Source organism: Podarcis liolepis (assembly GCF_965112155.1).
Source record: "Podarcis liolepis genome assembly, chromosome: 3".
Lineage (NCBI taxonomy): Eukaryota > Metazoa > Chordata > Lepidosauria > Squamata > Lacertidae > Podarcis > Podarcis liolepis.
This window is the reverse complement of record NC_139557.1, coordinates 25,413,708-25,428,539: the sequence shown is the minus strand read 5'-3', so window position 1 is coordinate 25,428,539 and position 14,832 is coordinate 25,413,708. Positions and strand designations below refer to the sequence as shown.

The following is a 14,832-nucleotide window of genomic DNA, read 5'->3' as shown; positions in this document are numbered from 1 at the left end:
CTGGATCATATCAAAGGCTTATCTCATCCAACATCCTGTTTTCCATAACGCCCAACCAGATGCCCAAGAAAGCCCAGAAGTGGAACACAAAGGTAGCAGTCCTCTTCCTCTATTGTTCCCCAGAAACTGGTATTCAGTGGCATGCTAGCTCAGATCATGGAGGTAGCATACAGTGATCATTACGAGTAGCTATTGATAGCCATGAACTTGTCTAATCTGCTTTTTAAGACTGGTGGTAGCAAATTCCAATGCCCTAGAGCAGAAGTCTAGGTTCTGCACTTTCACGTAGCACTAAACTATGGCTTAATGTTTCAACTGGAATGGACCACTGTTACACAAAGTCAGAAGGTTTGATCTAACCTTGCGGATAACAGGTAAGAGCAATAGTCAAGTTACTGATATCAGAATCCTGCCCAGGACATAATATCTGCAGGTGTTATAAACTAGCAGCCTTTCAAAACACATTCTGTATAAATAAGCTTCAGAAACTCATTTGGCATCATCAATAAATTACCTCTTTTTCATATAAATTACAGGAAGCTTTGCATACAAATAGTGGAAATAAATAGGGAAATTGAACCACAGAATAAAGATACCCTGTGGCTGATTGCTGGTCCTGAATATTTATCATCAGCTGGAAATCTGGCCTTTCCAAAAATTTGCACACATTAACATTTTAGAAAAGTGATTACCCCAATTATAAGTATTACTATTGATGCTTATCGGTATACTTGCTTGTTTGGGACTGCTCATTAAAAGGAGATGAATATCAACATTAAGGGACTATTTGGTGCCTTCATCTACATACTCTAATAAGCCCTAGTCTCACAGAAAATTGTTATTGCCCTTCTACAAGGTAATAGAATGTTTGCATAGGCAAACGTAAAGATGTTTGGCGAATCTAATCTCTGTCAAGCTATTTATCAGACTAATAATTAATATCTATATTCATGCTTAAAATTTAAGAGTCACCTTTGTAACACTTACCTCTAGCTAATATGAATGCCTCAGTGATGTACATAGCTACGCACGGAGGACACCACTATTTTGCATCAGTAGTTTTAAAAAGTTTGAAAAGGACATGAGTGCCACTATGTAAATGAGAGTGTGCAAAATGTTCCCCAGTGATCAAATCTCAATTAACAACTTCCTGGTATCCTAGCAGGAATTCCATGGCTTCATTTCCAAATCCTCGTCCAAATGATATAGAACTGGAGCGCTGTGTCACACTTTACTTTTATTTAGGCTACAATCCTAATCCAATTTACCTGGAGGTATGCCCCACTTAATTCAGTAGGGCTGACCTCTGAGTAGACATGATTAGGATGGTACTGTAATTTACCAAGCGAAAACATAGTGCTAACCTTTTTGGCATAAAATACAATATATTCCCGATCCAAGCACATGATGCAGCAGATGTCATTCTCCATGCTTATGTGAAGAAAGAGAACCAGCAAGAAAAATTAGCATCCCAACTGTGCTTTCAAGTATTTAGTGATCCCTGTTCATGTTGTAACATTTATACTTATTTTTTATTCTTTTTAAATATATTGTAAGCTGTCTTGCACAATACTTTGTGCCCTCCTGCTGATTGGGGGGGGGGGGTAACCCCTGACTTTAGCAATCTGGCATGGGGGCTAAATGTATACCAAGAAAGCCAAAAAAATTTAGGATGAAAGTTATTAAGCATACTGTCTGCAAGTTAAAATAAAAATAATAATGATCACACCTTTATTGATAAGTACTGGGCTACTTTTAAAATGAGGCTGCATTTTAAATTGCATTTTAACCTGTATTTTAATTTTTTTGTTTTTTGTTTTTTCCTATTATGTTTTTACTGTAATTTTATTGGTGTTAGCTGCCCTGAGCCCAGCTCTGGCTGGGGAGGATGGGGTATAAATAAATTATTGTTGTTGTTGTTGTTATTCCCGTTTCTGGTTAAACAAACTCAGCTCTCCAAATGTTTTGGGACTACCATTCCCATCATCCCTGACCACTGGTCCCGTTAGCTAGGGATGATGGGAGTTGTAGTCTCAAAACATCAGGAGGGCCGAGTTTGGGGATGCCAGTTCTATAGAAGCCATTGGAGTTAACAATACCCCACAATGGAAACTACAATGCCATGTGAAGTCTAACTGACCCTGCTGTTATTTTTCAACATAAACATCACTATCAACATGCATAATTATAAAACAGCAAATCTCAAAAACTTTGCAACAACTGTACACCCTGCCAGAGCAGCCTGTGTGCTGTGCACAACATTCCATGACTGAAAGGCTAGGACAGACAAAAGCATTACACGAAGCATGCAGTTGCTATGATACTCTGTCATTATATCAACTACAGAGATCACACACACATGAGCACATATTGACAGATGTATAGAATAAAAGCATAAGACAACCTTTTATCCACGCCATAAAACTGGACATTATTAACATAAAAAAAAAATCAGGGGAAAGGCAACACAGTGAAGACAGTTCTGGATTTATGTAAGGAAAAAAAATGCTGTTATGAGTTTAGAGGGTGGGCTATATGCCTGAGTCCCATTCTAATTCCTAGATCCATGCTAGCTTCCTGGTGAGGTAATGGCCCTCCAAGTATGGGCCATGAAGGTAACAAAGGAAGAGGCTCTGTGCCAGACAGCCAATGGATGCCTCCCTTCCCTCAACTGCCTGGCAGTTAGAAAGACAAAGACCAGAGCTGAGTTGTGGGAGAAGGCTGAAGGCCTGATTTCTGCTGCAATCCAAGGCTGTGGCTATGGAAGAAGGAAGACCCTGGGGGGGGGTTAATGCTGTGAGCCCTCCATCAAATATGATTGTGTGTGTGTGTGTGTGTGTGTAAACCATATCTCATAAAGACACCATAGTCTCCACTGACCCTCATTCCAAAGGAAACCGAACTCTGGATAAGCACCTGGAACCCCTGGAATTTTGCACCGCTTTGGGTGGCGTGCAACAGTGTGATGATATGAATGATACCTAGCAAACACAAACAAGAGGCACAATGCCAATCAAAATAATAATAAAATTAAAACTTACTTTTGTACTCGAGGTGAAAACCAGCAGCTGCCACGCTAATATCAGAGTGGAAGTGCAAGTAAAGTTGATTGGAGGTGCTGTTCAACAATGCTGGTACTGTAGTACCTGCCAGAAATATGGGACAGGTTATGAACACTGTCATTTATCACAAGATCTATGCAAACAGGAACTTTTAAAGAAGCAGAACATACAAAGAAGAATAAAACATATAGGGTGAGGTTCAACGTCACATTATTATACTGTAAATCGGGTCCTCCTCACAAAGGGCATGTGCTGCGGTGAGATCAGAAGAACTGACCTCACTGTTGTGTGGGTGGGAACAATTGGATAGCAACAACAACCCGATTGGTGGTCCCTTGGTTGTTGGGCTAATCTGGCCAATGGGTATGTTGTGTAATAACCGAGGGATCTTTATATATTGCTGGATGTTGCGTTGAGCTTCCTCTTTTCGCTTCGTACACTGGATCACCCGCCCACCCTTCCCTATATTTAGAGTCTTGCTGTGACCTTGCTATGCCTTCGTGGGTCATCTGCTTTTCCAATAGGAATTTTCCCATTTGGCTGATGCCACTTGGGTTTCGCTTGCCACATAGCAAATCGTCACAATTTTGTAAGCTTTGGCGGTTAGGCATTGGTTAAAATGGTGGTGTGGAGGGGAGGTCAGAGAACCAATGCGCAACAGGTATTCCGTTAAAGGAATCCAGGGACTCCCCATGCTTTTGTTGACCCCTTTCGGGGGGTAGGACCTCGCAAGAGTCCCTGGGAGCATTTTGGGGTGAGCTTGAGTCATGTGCCTGTACCAATGCTCCCCCATGGTATTTACCGGCACTGTTGGTATGGTGGGGCCCAGTCGTCAGTACTGCGTCCTGCAGAGGTCAGGAGCAGCCTAGTCGAACCAGTGCCTAAACAAACCACTCACTATCTGTAATCAATAAAGTTGTGGCCAAAATTATGCCAATAACCTAAACTATATTCAGTGTCATGTGTGCAATTATTTATTTGGGTAGCTCCTGGGGATTTCCACACACAAATGTTCCATCTGTGCAAGCATATAAGCTCGCAAGATGTAATAATGGCTGGAGAATTGACCTGCAACTTTCAGGCAAGTGTGAACTTTGAAGGAAAACTGCATTTCAACTGGCATATTGTTTTTCGGGAGTGAGAAGAAGAAGAAGAAGAAGAAGAAGAAGAAGAAGAAGAAGAAGAAGAAGAAGAAGAGTAGTAGTAGTAGTAGTAGTAGTAGTAGTTTGGATTTGATATCCTGCTTTATCACTACCCGAAGGATTCTCAAAGCGGCTGACATTCTCCTTTCCCTTCCTCCCCCACAAAAAACACTTTGTGAGGTGAGTGGGGCTGAGAGACTTCAAAGAAGTGTGACTAGCCCAAGGTCACCCAGCAGCTGCATGTGGAGGAGCGGAGACATGAACCTGGTTCACCAGATTACAAGTGTACCACTCCTAACCACTACGCCACACCGTGAATTAGGAGGTCCACATAAAAATACGAACCTATCCAAATTTCTTCACCATCCCTATGGTTTGGCCATTATAAGACCACAATGTAGACCTCTACATACCTGAAAAACTCCCAAGCCTTGGTGCTGTCAAATCACCACCGTCATAGATTTCAAGAGAGTCCCAGTTATGCTCAGTGGCAAAGCTTATGACCTGGATCTGTGAAAGAATCACCACCGGGTGTTCATTAAACAGTATAGTTACATATCTTTTCAGAAGTTCTGACATCAAAGACCAAAAAAAAAAAAAAAAAAAAAAAAAAGCAGCAATGAGATTGACAGCAAAACGTAGCTGCATAAGCTAAACACACATTTTGACCTCACAATATTGTGCACTTTTGTAACTACAAAATGACATCAAAGAGCAGCAACTGATCATGGAATAACAAGGCATTCATTGCTGAAGTGTCACGTTTCCAAAAAATGACAGACCAATCTTCAGTGGGGTCTAGAAGGAATGGGAGTGGCAAATCTACTGCTGAGACCTAAGACCTGGTGGCTTGTGCTGGCGAATGGTGAAAATAGTTCTTTATTGCATTTGCTATGCCAGTTCCAGGCAAGCATAGCTGAAGGGCCTGGGGCATCGTCCAGGCTTTGGATATGATGTTACCAAAGCTTTCACCTCACCCTCGAAGTGCTCCATTTCAGTGCTTCCTGCTTACTCTTGCCAGTAGGAGAACCACTAGTGATAGTTTCCCACCCATCTAGGTAGGGTTCCCTCCTTTCATTGGCAGTGCTCTTCTCTGCTTGCAGAGGCCAGCAGAGAGGCACAGAAGTGCCATCCTATGTGCCCAGTCATCAACGTGGAAGGGTTAGAATAGTGCTCTCTATCAGAGCAGAGCTGCACAGAGCAGAGCAGAGTGTACCAGACTTCAGATGGTGGATAAAATATATGGATGTTACCCAATAAAAACGCCCTGCACCTATAAATCTAGATGTTAAAATATGAGCTAGTCTAGAAGCCTCCTCCCTTTTCTGCTACTTTTGTAAGCATGAGGATATTTTCAATTTGAAGGAATATTCAAACACAGAACCTTCCACAGTGCAGAAAAAGGCACATTACAAAACTGAATAGCTTGGATTCAAGTGAGCGGCAGATGACAGATGATTACAAAGGAAGAAAGGCATTTAAAGAAAGAAAATGAGGAAGACTAAAAAAAAATGGCAAGATATACGGAAGCAGCAGTACAGGTATTATCAATATCCCAAGGAAGTCATGTTTGCAAGGCAGAATTATACACAACCACTCCACTCCAGACCCCTGCTAGTGCAGATACAGAATTCTTTGGGAGTAGTTCATTCATTGCAATGGAAGTGAAAAGGCTGCACATACAAAGGAATGTGCTAACAGATGTGGAATTTTCCCAATTGATCAAGGCAGCCTGTGGGGGCAGTGAAATTTGTATTTAGAAAAGGGGCTATTTTGGTTAAAGGGAGAAAAAGCTAATGAAAATAAAGACTGTGACTTTGATGTCTTTGTTTTGTTTTTGCAGGACAAGAGGTTGGATTAATTGTGGAAGAACCTGTTGCAGAACTCAAATCAGTCACAAACTTCACCGCCGGTTTTTACACTAAGTAGCAGTTGTCATAACACTGAAATGTCTGCAAAGACATGATGAATGCTTGCAATCAATGGATCTATAAATACTAGGGGTGTACATGGGCCTCAAGATTTGCCTTGCATCATTATCTGAACATTTTTTTAAAAATCTTATCTGTATCTGAGATGTTCCCCAAAAAACATTTTGTGGGGAGATGTCCCTAAAAAGCTCATCAGCTTCGCTCCCCCCAAAAAAGGAAAAAATGAGATTTTCATTTTGGGAAATATGGCAACACTACTTTTGGAGTAGATTAACTGCAGACATATGAGTCCAGGCATAAGTAGAATGGATTCACTTTTATCTATAATTTTCTATGTGTGAAAGGGGTGGGGGATTGTCTCTTGCTGTTTCTGATTTTAAACCAATTAAGAGCTGGCTGAGTGGTATTTATTCTTGTTTGTACATTTTAAAAACCTTTCCAGAGTTTGTTTGTATCCTCTGAGATAGACTTTATGCTTCCAATATAAGTTTTACAGGTCTCCAAGAGGCTTTACAATATGAGGTTGTCCAGAACATTGCCAGTGAAGTTCTGAACAGCTCTGGGTTTTTTATGACTTCGAGGGTTTAAAAAATAAAAATAAAATCCTGTACTGCCGGGTTTTAACAACAACAAAAACCCAGTCCAGAGCTCTTTGGTGCTTTACTGACAACATGTGGGACAACCTCACTTCTTGCAAAGCCAGCTTCCCTAGAGAAACAGATATACAAAAACTTGGAGTTATTCTGAATAGAAAAATGAATTAAAAACAGAACATGCTTAATTTTGATTTTAATTCAATTTTCTCTTTCTTTCTTTCATGTTGTTCAAGTGTATGCTCCGTCTTAAACAAGTAATAATAAAAAAAGAACAATACAGTGGTGCCTCGCAAGACAAAATTAATTCGTTCCGCAAGTTTTTTCTTCTTGCGAGTTTTTCAATCAATCAATCAATGCGTTCCTATGGAGACCGTCCAGGGACAGAGGGGAAGCGCCGCGCGCCTTCCCCTCTGTCCCCGGACCTGTTTAAAGCAAGGGGTGGCGGGGAGAAGATTGCTTCTCCCTGTTGCCTGCCCAGCAATCTCCCTGTTGCTTGCCCAGCAAGCTTCGTTTTGCGAAGCAAGCCCATAGGGAAATGCTTCTTGCGAAGCGGCTAAGAAAATGAAAAACTCCTTTGTCTAGCGAGTTTTTCGTCTTCCGAGGCGTTCGTCTTGCGGGATACCACTGTACAAGACTTTTGGGAGGCCCTGATCTGACTTGAGGGTGAGGGGATATTGGCACTTCCATCTGCCTCGTTTTTTGGCCTCCACACATAGCTGATATCCACTTCTAATCAGTACCCCACAGCTGGATTTTATTTCCATCTTATTTATGGTGTTAAATTAACCGAATGCACTTGGATGCCCTCGTTAGTTGTTTCTCTAGCTGTCAGCAGATGGTGATATTGCTTTATTTAACTATGTATAAAATAATGCTTTGATAAAAGGAACAAAGAATCATGGAATCACAGAACTGTAAAGTTGGAAGGGACCCCGATAGTCATCTAGCCCAATGCCCTGCAACATCAATCCTGATTCTGCAACTGGTTCTTTTAAGCATAATAAGTGGGGTAGACAGGAGTGATTTTAGCTTCATTGCGCCATGTGGGGTGAAATGAGAGGGTGTGTTACTTGACCAGGCCAGACTTACCATTAGACAAAGTGAAAAAGATGCTGCACTCAGGCAGCGGGTGCTGAGGTGAGGCAGCAGTGGCATTCCTCTTAAGCTTCCTACCTATTCCCTTCTACTGGATATCAGAGACTTGCATGCTACACAGCCTATCATGCGCTCTTTGAAGCAGCCAGCCATCCCCAGGCACAGTGGAGGATGTTATTCCATTGCCAGTGTTGAAAGAAGATTCAACTGCCAATCTAGTCAGCCTCTGCTCATGGAATTACATGGTGGTATCTTGCCCTTTGCCATGGACAGCAAAATTTCTTGGACTGGCTCTGAGCCAAAGATACTCTGCAACTCTGGGAACATGGAGAACTATATACTTGCCCAGACTTAAGAGATCTACATCATAGGGTTATTGGTTTTATGCTGCCTTGTGATGCTTTCATGATGCTGTTTGGGCTGCTACACTTGTGTGATTTGTTTTCCTTTATATTTTTGTATTGATTGTTTTTAACTGTAATTTACTGTTTTACACCACCCTGGGAAAATAGTTGATGGGATGGCATATACATGCCATAAATAAATAAACACATGTAAGCAAGCTGATGTTTTTCTTTAGATTTGGCTGGGGTTTGGGAAGAGGAGTGATCAATCAACAATCAATTCATTTCTACTATTATGAAGTAGTTCATATTCCACTGTGGGCAAAATATGGACTTGCCTGAATACCTGATCCCTCAGTCACTATGATTTTCCACACACAATTCAAGCTGTTACCATAAGGTTCGGGATAGCCTGGAGACAATATAGTACCCCTCCGTTCAGTGAAATTTCGACTGCATGGCACTGAAAATTGAATTAGAGATAACGACAAAGGTAAAGTCATGCTCAGGGAACAGCAAAGTAACAGTAACAATAGAAATAAGACCTCGTTTCAACCAAAGTAAGACACACTTTCACATTCAAAGGAAGTATCTATAAATATATGTATGCACAGAAATATGAACATTCAATTAAATTTTCTCTAATAGTGACCATGGCTGCCAAACCATGGAAATGATATTTTAAATTCAGGTGACTTTATGCCAGAATTTCTTCCTTTTTCTTATTCCAGTCCAATTTCCCCACAAAATTCATGGTGAGACTGGAGTAGGAAAAAGCACCACAGAGGAAGGGGAAGGTTGTAGAGAATGGGTCAGGAAAACAGCCACAGAGTCTTCAGAGTAAGAGAGGTAGACAGACAAAATGAAAGAGAGAAAAATAAAACAAAACCCTTCTTTGAAGCTGGCAGAGAAATAGGGTCTGTGCCACAGAAGAGAGGTAGGTTTGAAGCTACCCTGCAGCTACCTGCCCCAGATCAGCCAAGACAGGACGGACTGTGGTTGCTTGCCAGGCCTGCCCATGCAACATTAATATATTAATTTTAATTATATTTATATTGGATATGAAGCAGAGAGAGGATGAATGCTTCTTAACATCGAGATTAAAGAGAATTTCAATAAAAATAAAGATGAAACTCCGTGGTCTTGGAATTAGTTATGTCCAAGGTGGAAAACAGAACTTTCTTCTGCCCTGTGACAATATACTAGGAGCTGAATGTACTCAGGTAAAATTATATTAGCTATTATGATTCAAATCACTATGATCTTATTTTATTCTCGCTAAAGTCACACTGTCCCTGTCAGTATTATTAATAATTGTAATGCACAAGTCTTGAGTAAAAAAAAAAAGGGGGGACACTTAATACATGCAAAAGAATTCAAAACAGTAAACACAATTCCATTAGCGAGTTTCACTGACAAAACACAGTGTTAAGTGCATTGTTTGGATGAATTTATTTTGGATCTTGTTATTCTAAAATATGACATTGTAACAGCAGACTTCTAATTGTATCAGTTATAAATCTGCTATAAAGGATGTTTCATGGGGAAAAAATCAATTAATTAACAGAAGGGTGATTTCTAGACATTGACATTATGCTCCATATTATACTTATGATTTTAGAGGCAGTCACACTGATAATAAATATTCAGCAAAACATGCATCAACCTTGTTAATCTAATAGGTTATTATGTGAAACACTATACTGCCTACCAACCAGCTGGTACTCAATTACTTTTGAAATGACAAATTGCTCTTTTAAATTGGACACGACCAGTATTAATCAATGGAGAGAGAATTTAAGTGTTAAATACGACTTGATGAAACAAGTAGTGTTCTTGAATTCTGATTTAGAAACGGATGACCTAAATATAATAATGCCTTACCCACACAGCTTGGCACTGTGTCGTTCCACTGAGCTAAAGCATTGGGCACAGACTGGCAGCGGATGGCTTTGGAGCCTTGCAGAAGATAGCCAGGACTACATTCAAAGCGAACCACGGAACCGGCTGAGAATTCAGAGCCAATCCTCCTACCGTATCTTGGCTCTGGCACGGAGCTGCATTGTGTATCACTGGTTCGTGGAACAGCTGCACAGACAGGAGACAAGAAGTGTAGTCTGAGAAAAATCACCTAGAAACTACAGAGATTTTAGTTTGCACTAACAGAGGCTTCCTTAAACAAACTGAAAGATGATTTGTTGGCTAAAAGCATCATTATACCGATCAGGTTGAATTCCTTGAGTCACTTTTGTTCCACAACAGTCACACCAAAATTCAGTCAAGCCACTCTTTAATTTTGACAGCTAAACTTTAAATAGATGAGTACGACAGACCAAGTCCACAAGAAACACACCTTTTGGGTGGAATGTAGTGTGACTGATTTGATTCAGACTACTTTGGAGAAGAAATATTCTTTTGATTTCAGCTAAAAGCAGCGGGGGGGGGGGGAATAAACCGCTGGATAAGCAAATAGGGCTTTTGTATGGCTGCATTCTATGTACAACACCATTTGCTGCTAAGTGACAAAGTATGGGTTTTTGGACTCCACACACTTCACAACTGGGCTCAGTCTACACGATTGCATTGATGGCATGCTTATGCTTCCACCACAGGCCCTGGCAATATGGATGACCTTTATTGCCTAGAGTGGCTACATCCCAGCTCCTCACTATTCAGTAGCAAAATACAATATACAGAGTAATAGGCCTTCTCCCATTCAGTTGCTTTTTAGCAGTAGAAGCCCTGTAGAAGTCCCACACAAGTCCAAACTGGATGTACTGATGCGCAACGTAAATTAATAATGCAGAGTCTTCTTCAGTAAAAGAATAAAAGCTTCACTAAGTTAAAATTAAACTTGTTTGCAAATAACAGCATAATGAACAGAAGATTAAACTAGCTTCAGAGCATACAGAGTTTCCATTGAGCACAGGCTTCACAGAGCACAGGCTCCACCTCACACAGACACACTGCAGATACTGAGTCACAGAGACTGAGTGAGACACCTAGTCTGCCTGCAAGCAGATACAATACTTATACAGAGAATGAGTCATCCTCAAGATAAGTCACAGTGACTCAGCATGCTAAATGATTCCGCAGCTTTTCAGCATTTCACAACATTTCTAGACTCCTTTACTGCTTCCTTTACTGCTTCTGCTCTCAAATACCTTTGCCACATGACATGTATCCCTTATTTTTCTTAGTATCTGTCCATCAACATAGCAAATGGAGGCGATACTAAAGCTCATTCTCTTGGTCAAGTGTTGCCTATGCCCATTACGGCATAGGATAACATGTGGAATATCTAGGAAGTACTAGCAATGCCACAAAGCTCCAACCCTTGTGTTTCCATGTATATTTTAAAGAAGAAGCAATGATTATCATACTGCTTCTTAAAGAAGCACTGTAAAACATGTGACCCTCCAAATGGTGTTAGATTTCAAATCCCATGAACCCTAGCCATCATACAATGAAGAGAATTGTAGTCCAGCAACTACTGATCACAGATTTGCCTGATTTAAATGGGGAACCCATTGGGACACCTACAAAACTTCTTTGAATGATGACAGATACTTTTTTAAAAATACAAATACTAATACAAAGCAGTTTCCATTGTTTTATTGCTTGTTGTTTGCTGCCCTGGGCTCCTTTGGGGGGGAGGAGGGCAGAATATAAATTTAATAAATACAGTGGTACCTTGGTTTGCAACCACTTGGATTAAAACCGTTTTAGATTACAACCACGTCAAACCCGGAAGTGCGTATCCCTTTTTTTAATTTATTACAGCCCATTTATTTTTGGGTTACAACACTTGTTTTTTTGGGGGGGAGGCCCCATTGGCGAAAGCATGCCTTGGGTTGCAACCTGCTTTGGTTTACAACCAGACGGATCTGGAACGGATTATGGTTGTAAACCAAGGTATCACTGTACAACAAATGAACAAGCAAACAAACTGCATTTGTGGAAAGGCCCTGAAATGGTAGAATGTGAGTTCATTCTTGCTAGAGTAAACCATATAGGCTTTGCAAGGGCTAATGTCTTGGGCCAGCACTGGGTGTTTCAGAGAGCTATAGGAAATAAGCCAGCATGGCATAATTATGGAAATGAGAGCAAATGACTCCCTTTAAAACCCAATTGTACTGAAAATGTGAGGGTAGTTAACATTATAAAATGTCAACAGTCTTCTTTGAGGATTTTTTTGTAGAGGTTCCGCTCATTCATGTAACAGCTAATCACCCTGCTTTTTGTGAAGTATGAAATATAAAGAAATGTGAGTCATCACAAAAAGGAGGGCAGTTTACTGGAGACAAAAAGAAATATGTAGAGAAAATGGCATTAGTTTGTGGGGAGGGGGGAGGAAGGGCCATTATATCAAAATCCAAAGCTTGAAATCTAATATTTCACTAGCTGTGAACAGAATATACAATCAGGCTAGCTATGGGCACCTCTCCCTCCTAATCCTCAGTCTAATTCTAAACCATAATGTTGACAAGTTAGTCTTCTTAGATGGTATCAGAGAGAAATTGCATTTTCTGTAGTAATTATTATTCATCTTTTAGTGCTATGAAACAAAATAGAAATCAGCCTAGTGGAAAAGCAAACATGTAATAGGGTCAATCTGGAATACTGGGTGATAAATAAAATGATTGACTTTGCAGGCCAGATTAGAGTGTTCATTCAGGAATGGGGATGCTGCTCTCAGAGGTATCTTAACATTAGCAGGCAGGCAGTCCTGGGAAATCTGTTCCTATATTTCACAAGAAGATTGAAAATCCCCAAATTGTGGTAGCATATTTATTAAATCTAATTAAATGCCACAAGCCGCATGGCCCTGGCTAAAGCTTTAGCAGCTAGGGATCCTAATGCATTCATCTTCCAAAAATGGAAACTTGACTAGCTGCAAGGTTCTCCAGAGATAAATAAAGCAGGCTTACTTACTTGATTCATTCCGAGATGCTGAGAATAGCATTTCCTATTCTCAAATGCCACTAGACACAGTAATCCTATATCCTAATGCCAGTGATGAATAAACATAAACACTACCCCTCCCTCCCCAAACTAGCAAACAATACAACACTGCTGAACAATTTGTTACATGATAATGAAATGCTACCCACCCCCAATCTTTGAATCTGGAACTATATTTTTATAAGTAGCAGAAGACAAAAAAACACATAGGGTCAAATCCAATGACTTCCCCTCCTACAGTGACCCCTTTCAATAGCACAACTCTAGTGGGGGTGCCTTCATTTAAACAGAAAAACATTGGATGCTGTCCAAAGCATTCGAAATCATGATTGCTGCAATCCCATACACCTTATTTGGGGGCAGGTCTTGTAGGATGGAATTCAGTTACTTCTTCTGATCACAGAAGGAATTTGTGATCCAGTGATTGACTTCACTAATGGAAGAGGAAGGAAGGAGATTTTGGCCAATCCCTCCCAGTTCCTGTAGCCTCCAATGCTCATGAAAATTGGCTTCAAGAGTTCAAGCTAAGAGGAATCACACAACGGCAGCAGAGGTGATATTAACAGTGGAAACTCCACCCCACACCCATTTGTTTGACAGGTAGAAGGTGGGGATCGTCACCAGAATGTAACAATGAGGGTGGTAGCTAGCAGGTGGCGAAGTTAGCCTTGCAGGGCTGGACAGAGGGACATCTATGTCCTCCACCACCACCACCACTGCCCAAAGAGGTTTTGGGTTGTTCTGTAAATCACTGGCATATGAATGCTGAACATGAGGAGTTCAGCACATGGGTTAAGACATCAGGTTGCATGGTACTGTGTACCCTATAGGTGCCTAATCTAATCTCTGAAGACAATCATGACAATAAATAACACACCTTGTGAATGAAAAGAAAATAGCTAAGATTGCAAAACACGCCATGAATCAATTACAAAGGCACTTAAAAATATACTGAATTCCCCATGACTATTTGAGACAAATATATATATATATAGTGCTACTGAGACCATACATATGTCATGACCCCATGTGGAGGTGCTGTAGAGGGGCTGAGGAGGAATGGAAAGAATTCAGAGACACGTAGCTTGGGAACCCAGTAGAGGGATCCTGAGCAAGATGGAGAAAATGGAATGAAGACTCCAAATAGTGTCTGATGCTGTGAAGGGGTACACATGGCCTGGAGGATGGATATCTGGATACTAGGGAGAGGTGAAGCAGGTTGTCAAAAGAATGCCCCATCCCTACAACACTGGACACGCATAACCTCCTGCTTCCAGAGTCTGATCCTGCCAGTGAGGAGCCTTCCCTTCTGGAGAGTAAGTGATGCTGAGACAACCTTGACTGCATCTCCATGGACACATAGACACCAGCACAGACAAACCTCCCAGGGCCAGCCCACTTGAAGCAATCCCCCTTTGCTTGCCTAGTCTCAGGCAAGCTATTATCACACCAATAGCTGTACCCGCCCTGCTCTTTTAAAGAAGGTGTGGTTGGGTGTTACTTGTTTGACTGGACTTAGCCATGCATTCTGCCGCCTACGTACCTGCTGAACCTTGTAGCCTGTATTTTACCTTGTGTACCAATCGGATTTAAGCATGAAAGCCTTGGGCAGAACTAGAGCTGGGAGTTTGAGTTCTTCCTCTGACAGTGAGGGCCAAGGCAACGTAGTCCACAAAATACAAAAAGGTAAAAAAGAA

At 41.0% G+C, this 14,832-nt stretch overlaps 1 protein-coding gene across 4 annotated transcripts in view; it reads right to left on the bottom strand.

Moving 5' to 3' along the window:
• The window catches only part of CSMD1 (CUB and Sushi multiple domains 1), a 963,313-nt gene that overhangs the window by 116,262 nt on the left and 832,219 nt on the right, over positions 1 to 14,832 (bottom strand). For all 4 annotated transcript variants that reach the window (XM_083495378.1, XM_083495379.1, XM_083495380.1 and 1 more), the window contains 4 exons: positions 10,055 to 10,258; positions 8,509 to 8,633; positions 4,618 to 4,714; positions 3,042 to 3,146 (listed from right to left, as the gene is read on the bottom strand). In XM_083495378.1, coding sequence (XP_083351504.1) covers positions 3,042 to 3,146; positions 4,618 to 4,714; positions 8,509 to 8,633; positions 10,055 to 10,258 — 531 coding nt within the window. The remainder of the gene's footprint in view (positions 1 to 3,041; positions 3,147 to 4,617; positions 4,715 to 8,508; positions 8,634 to 10,054; positions 10,259 to 14,832) is intronic.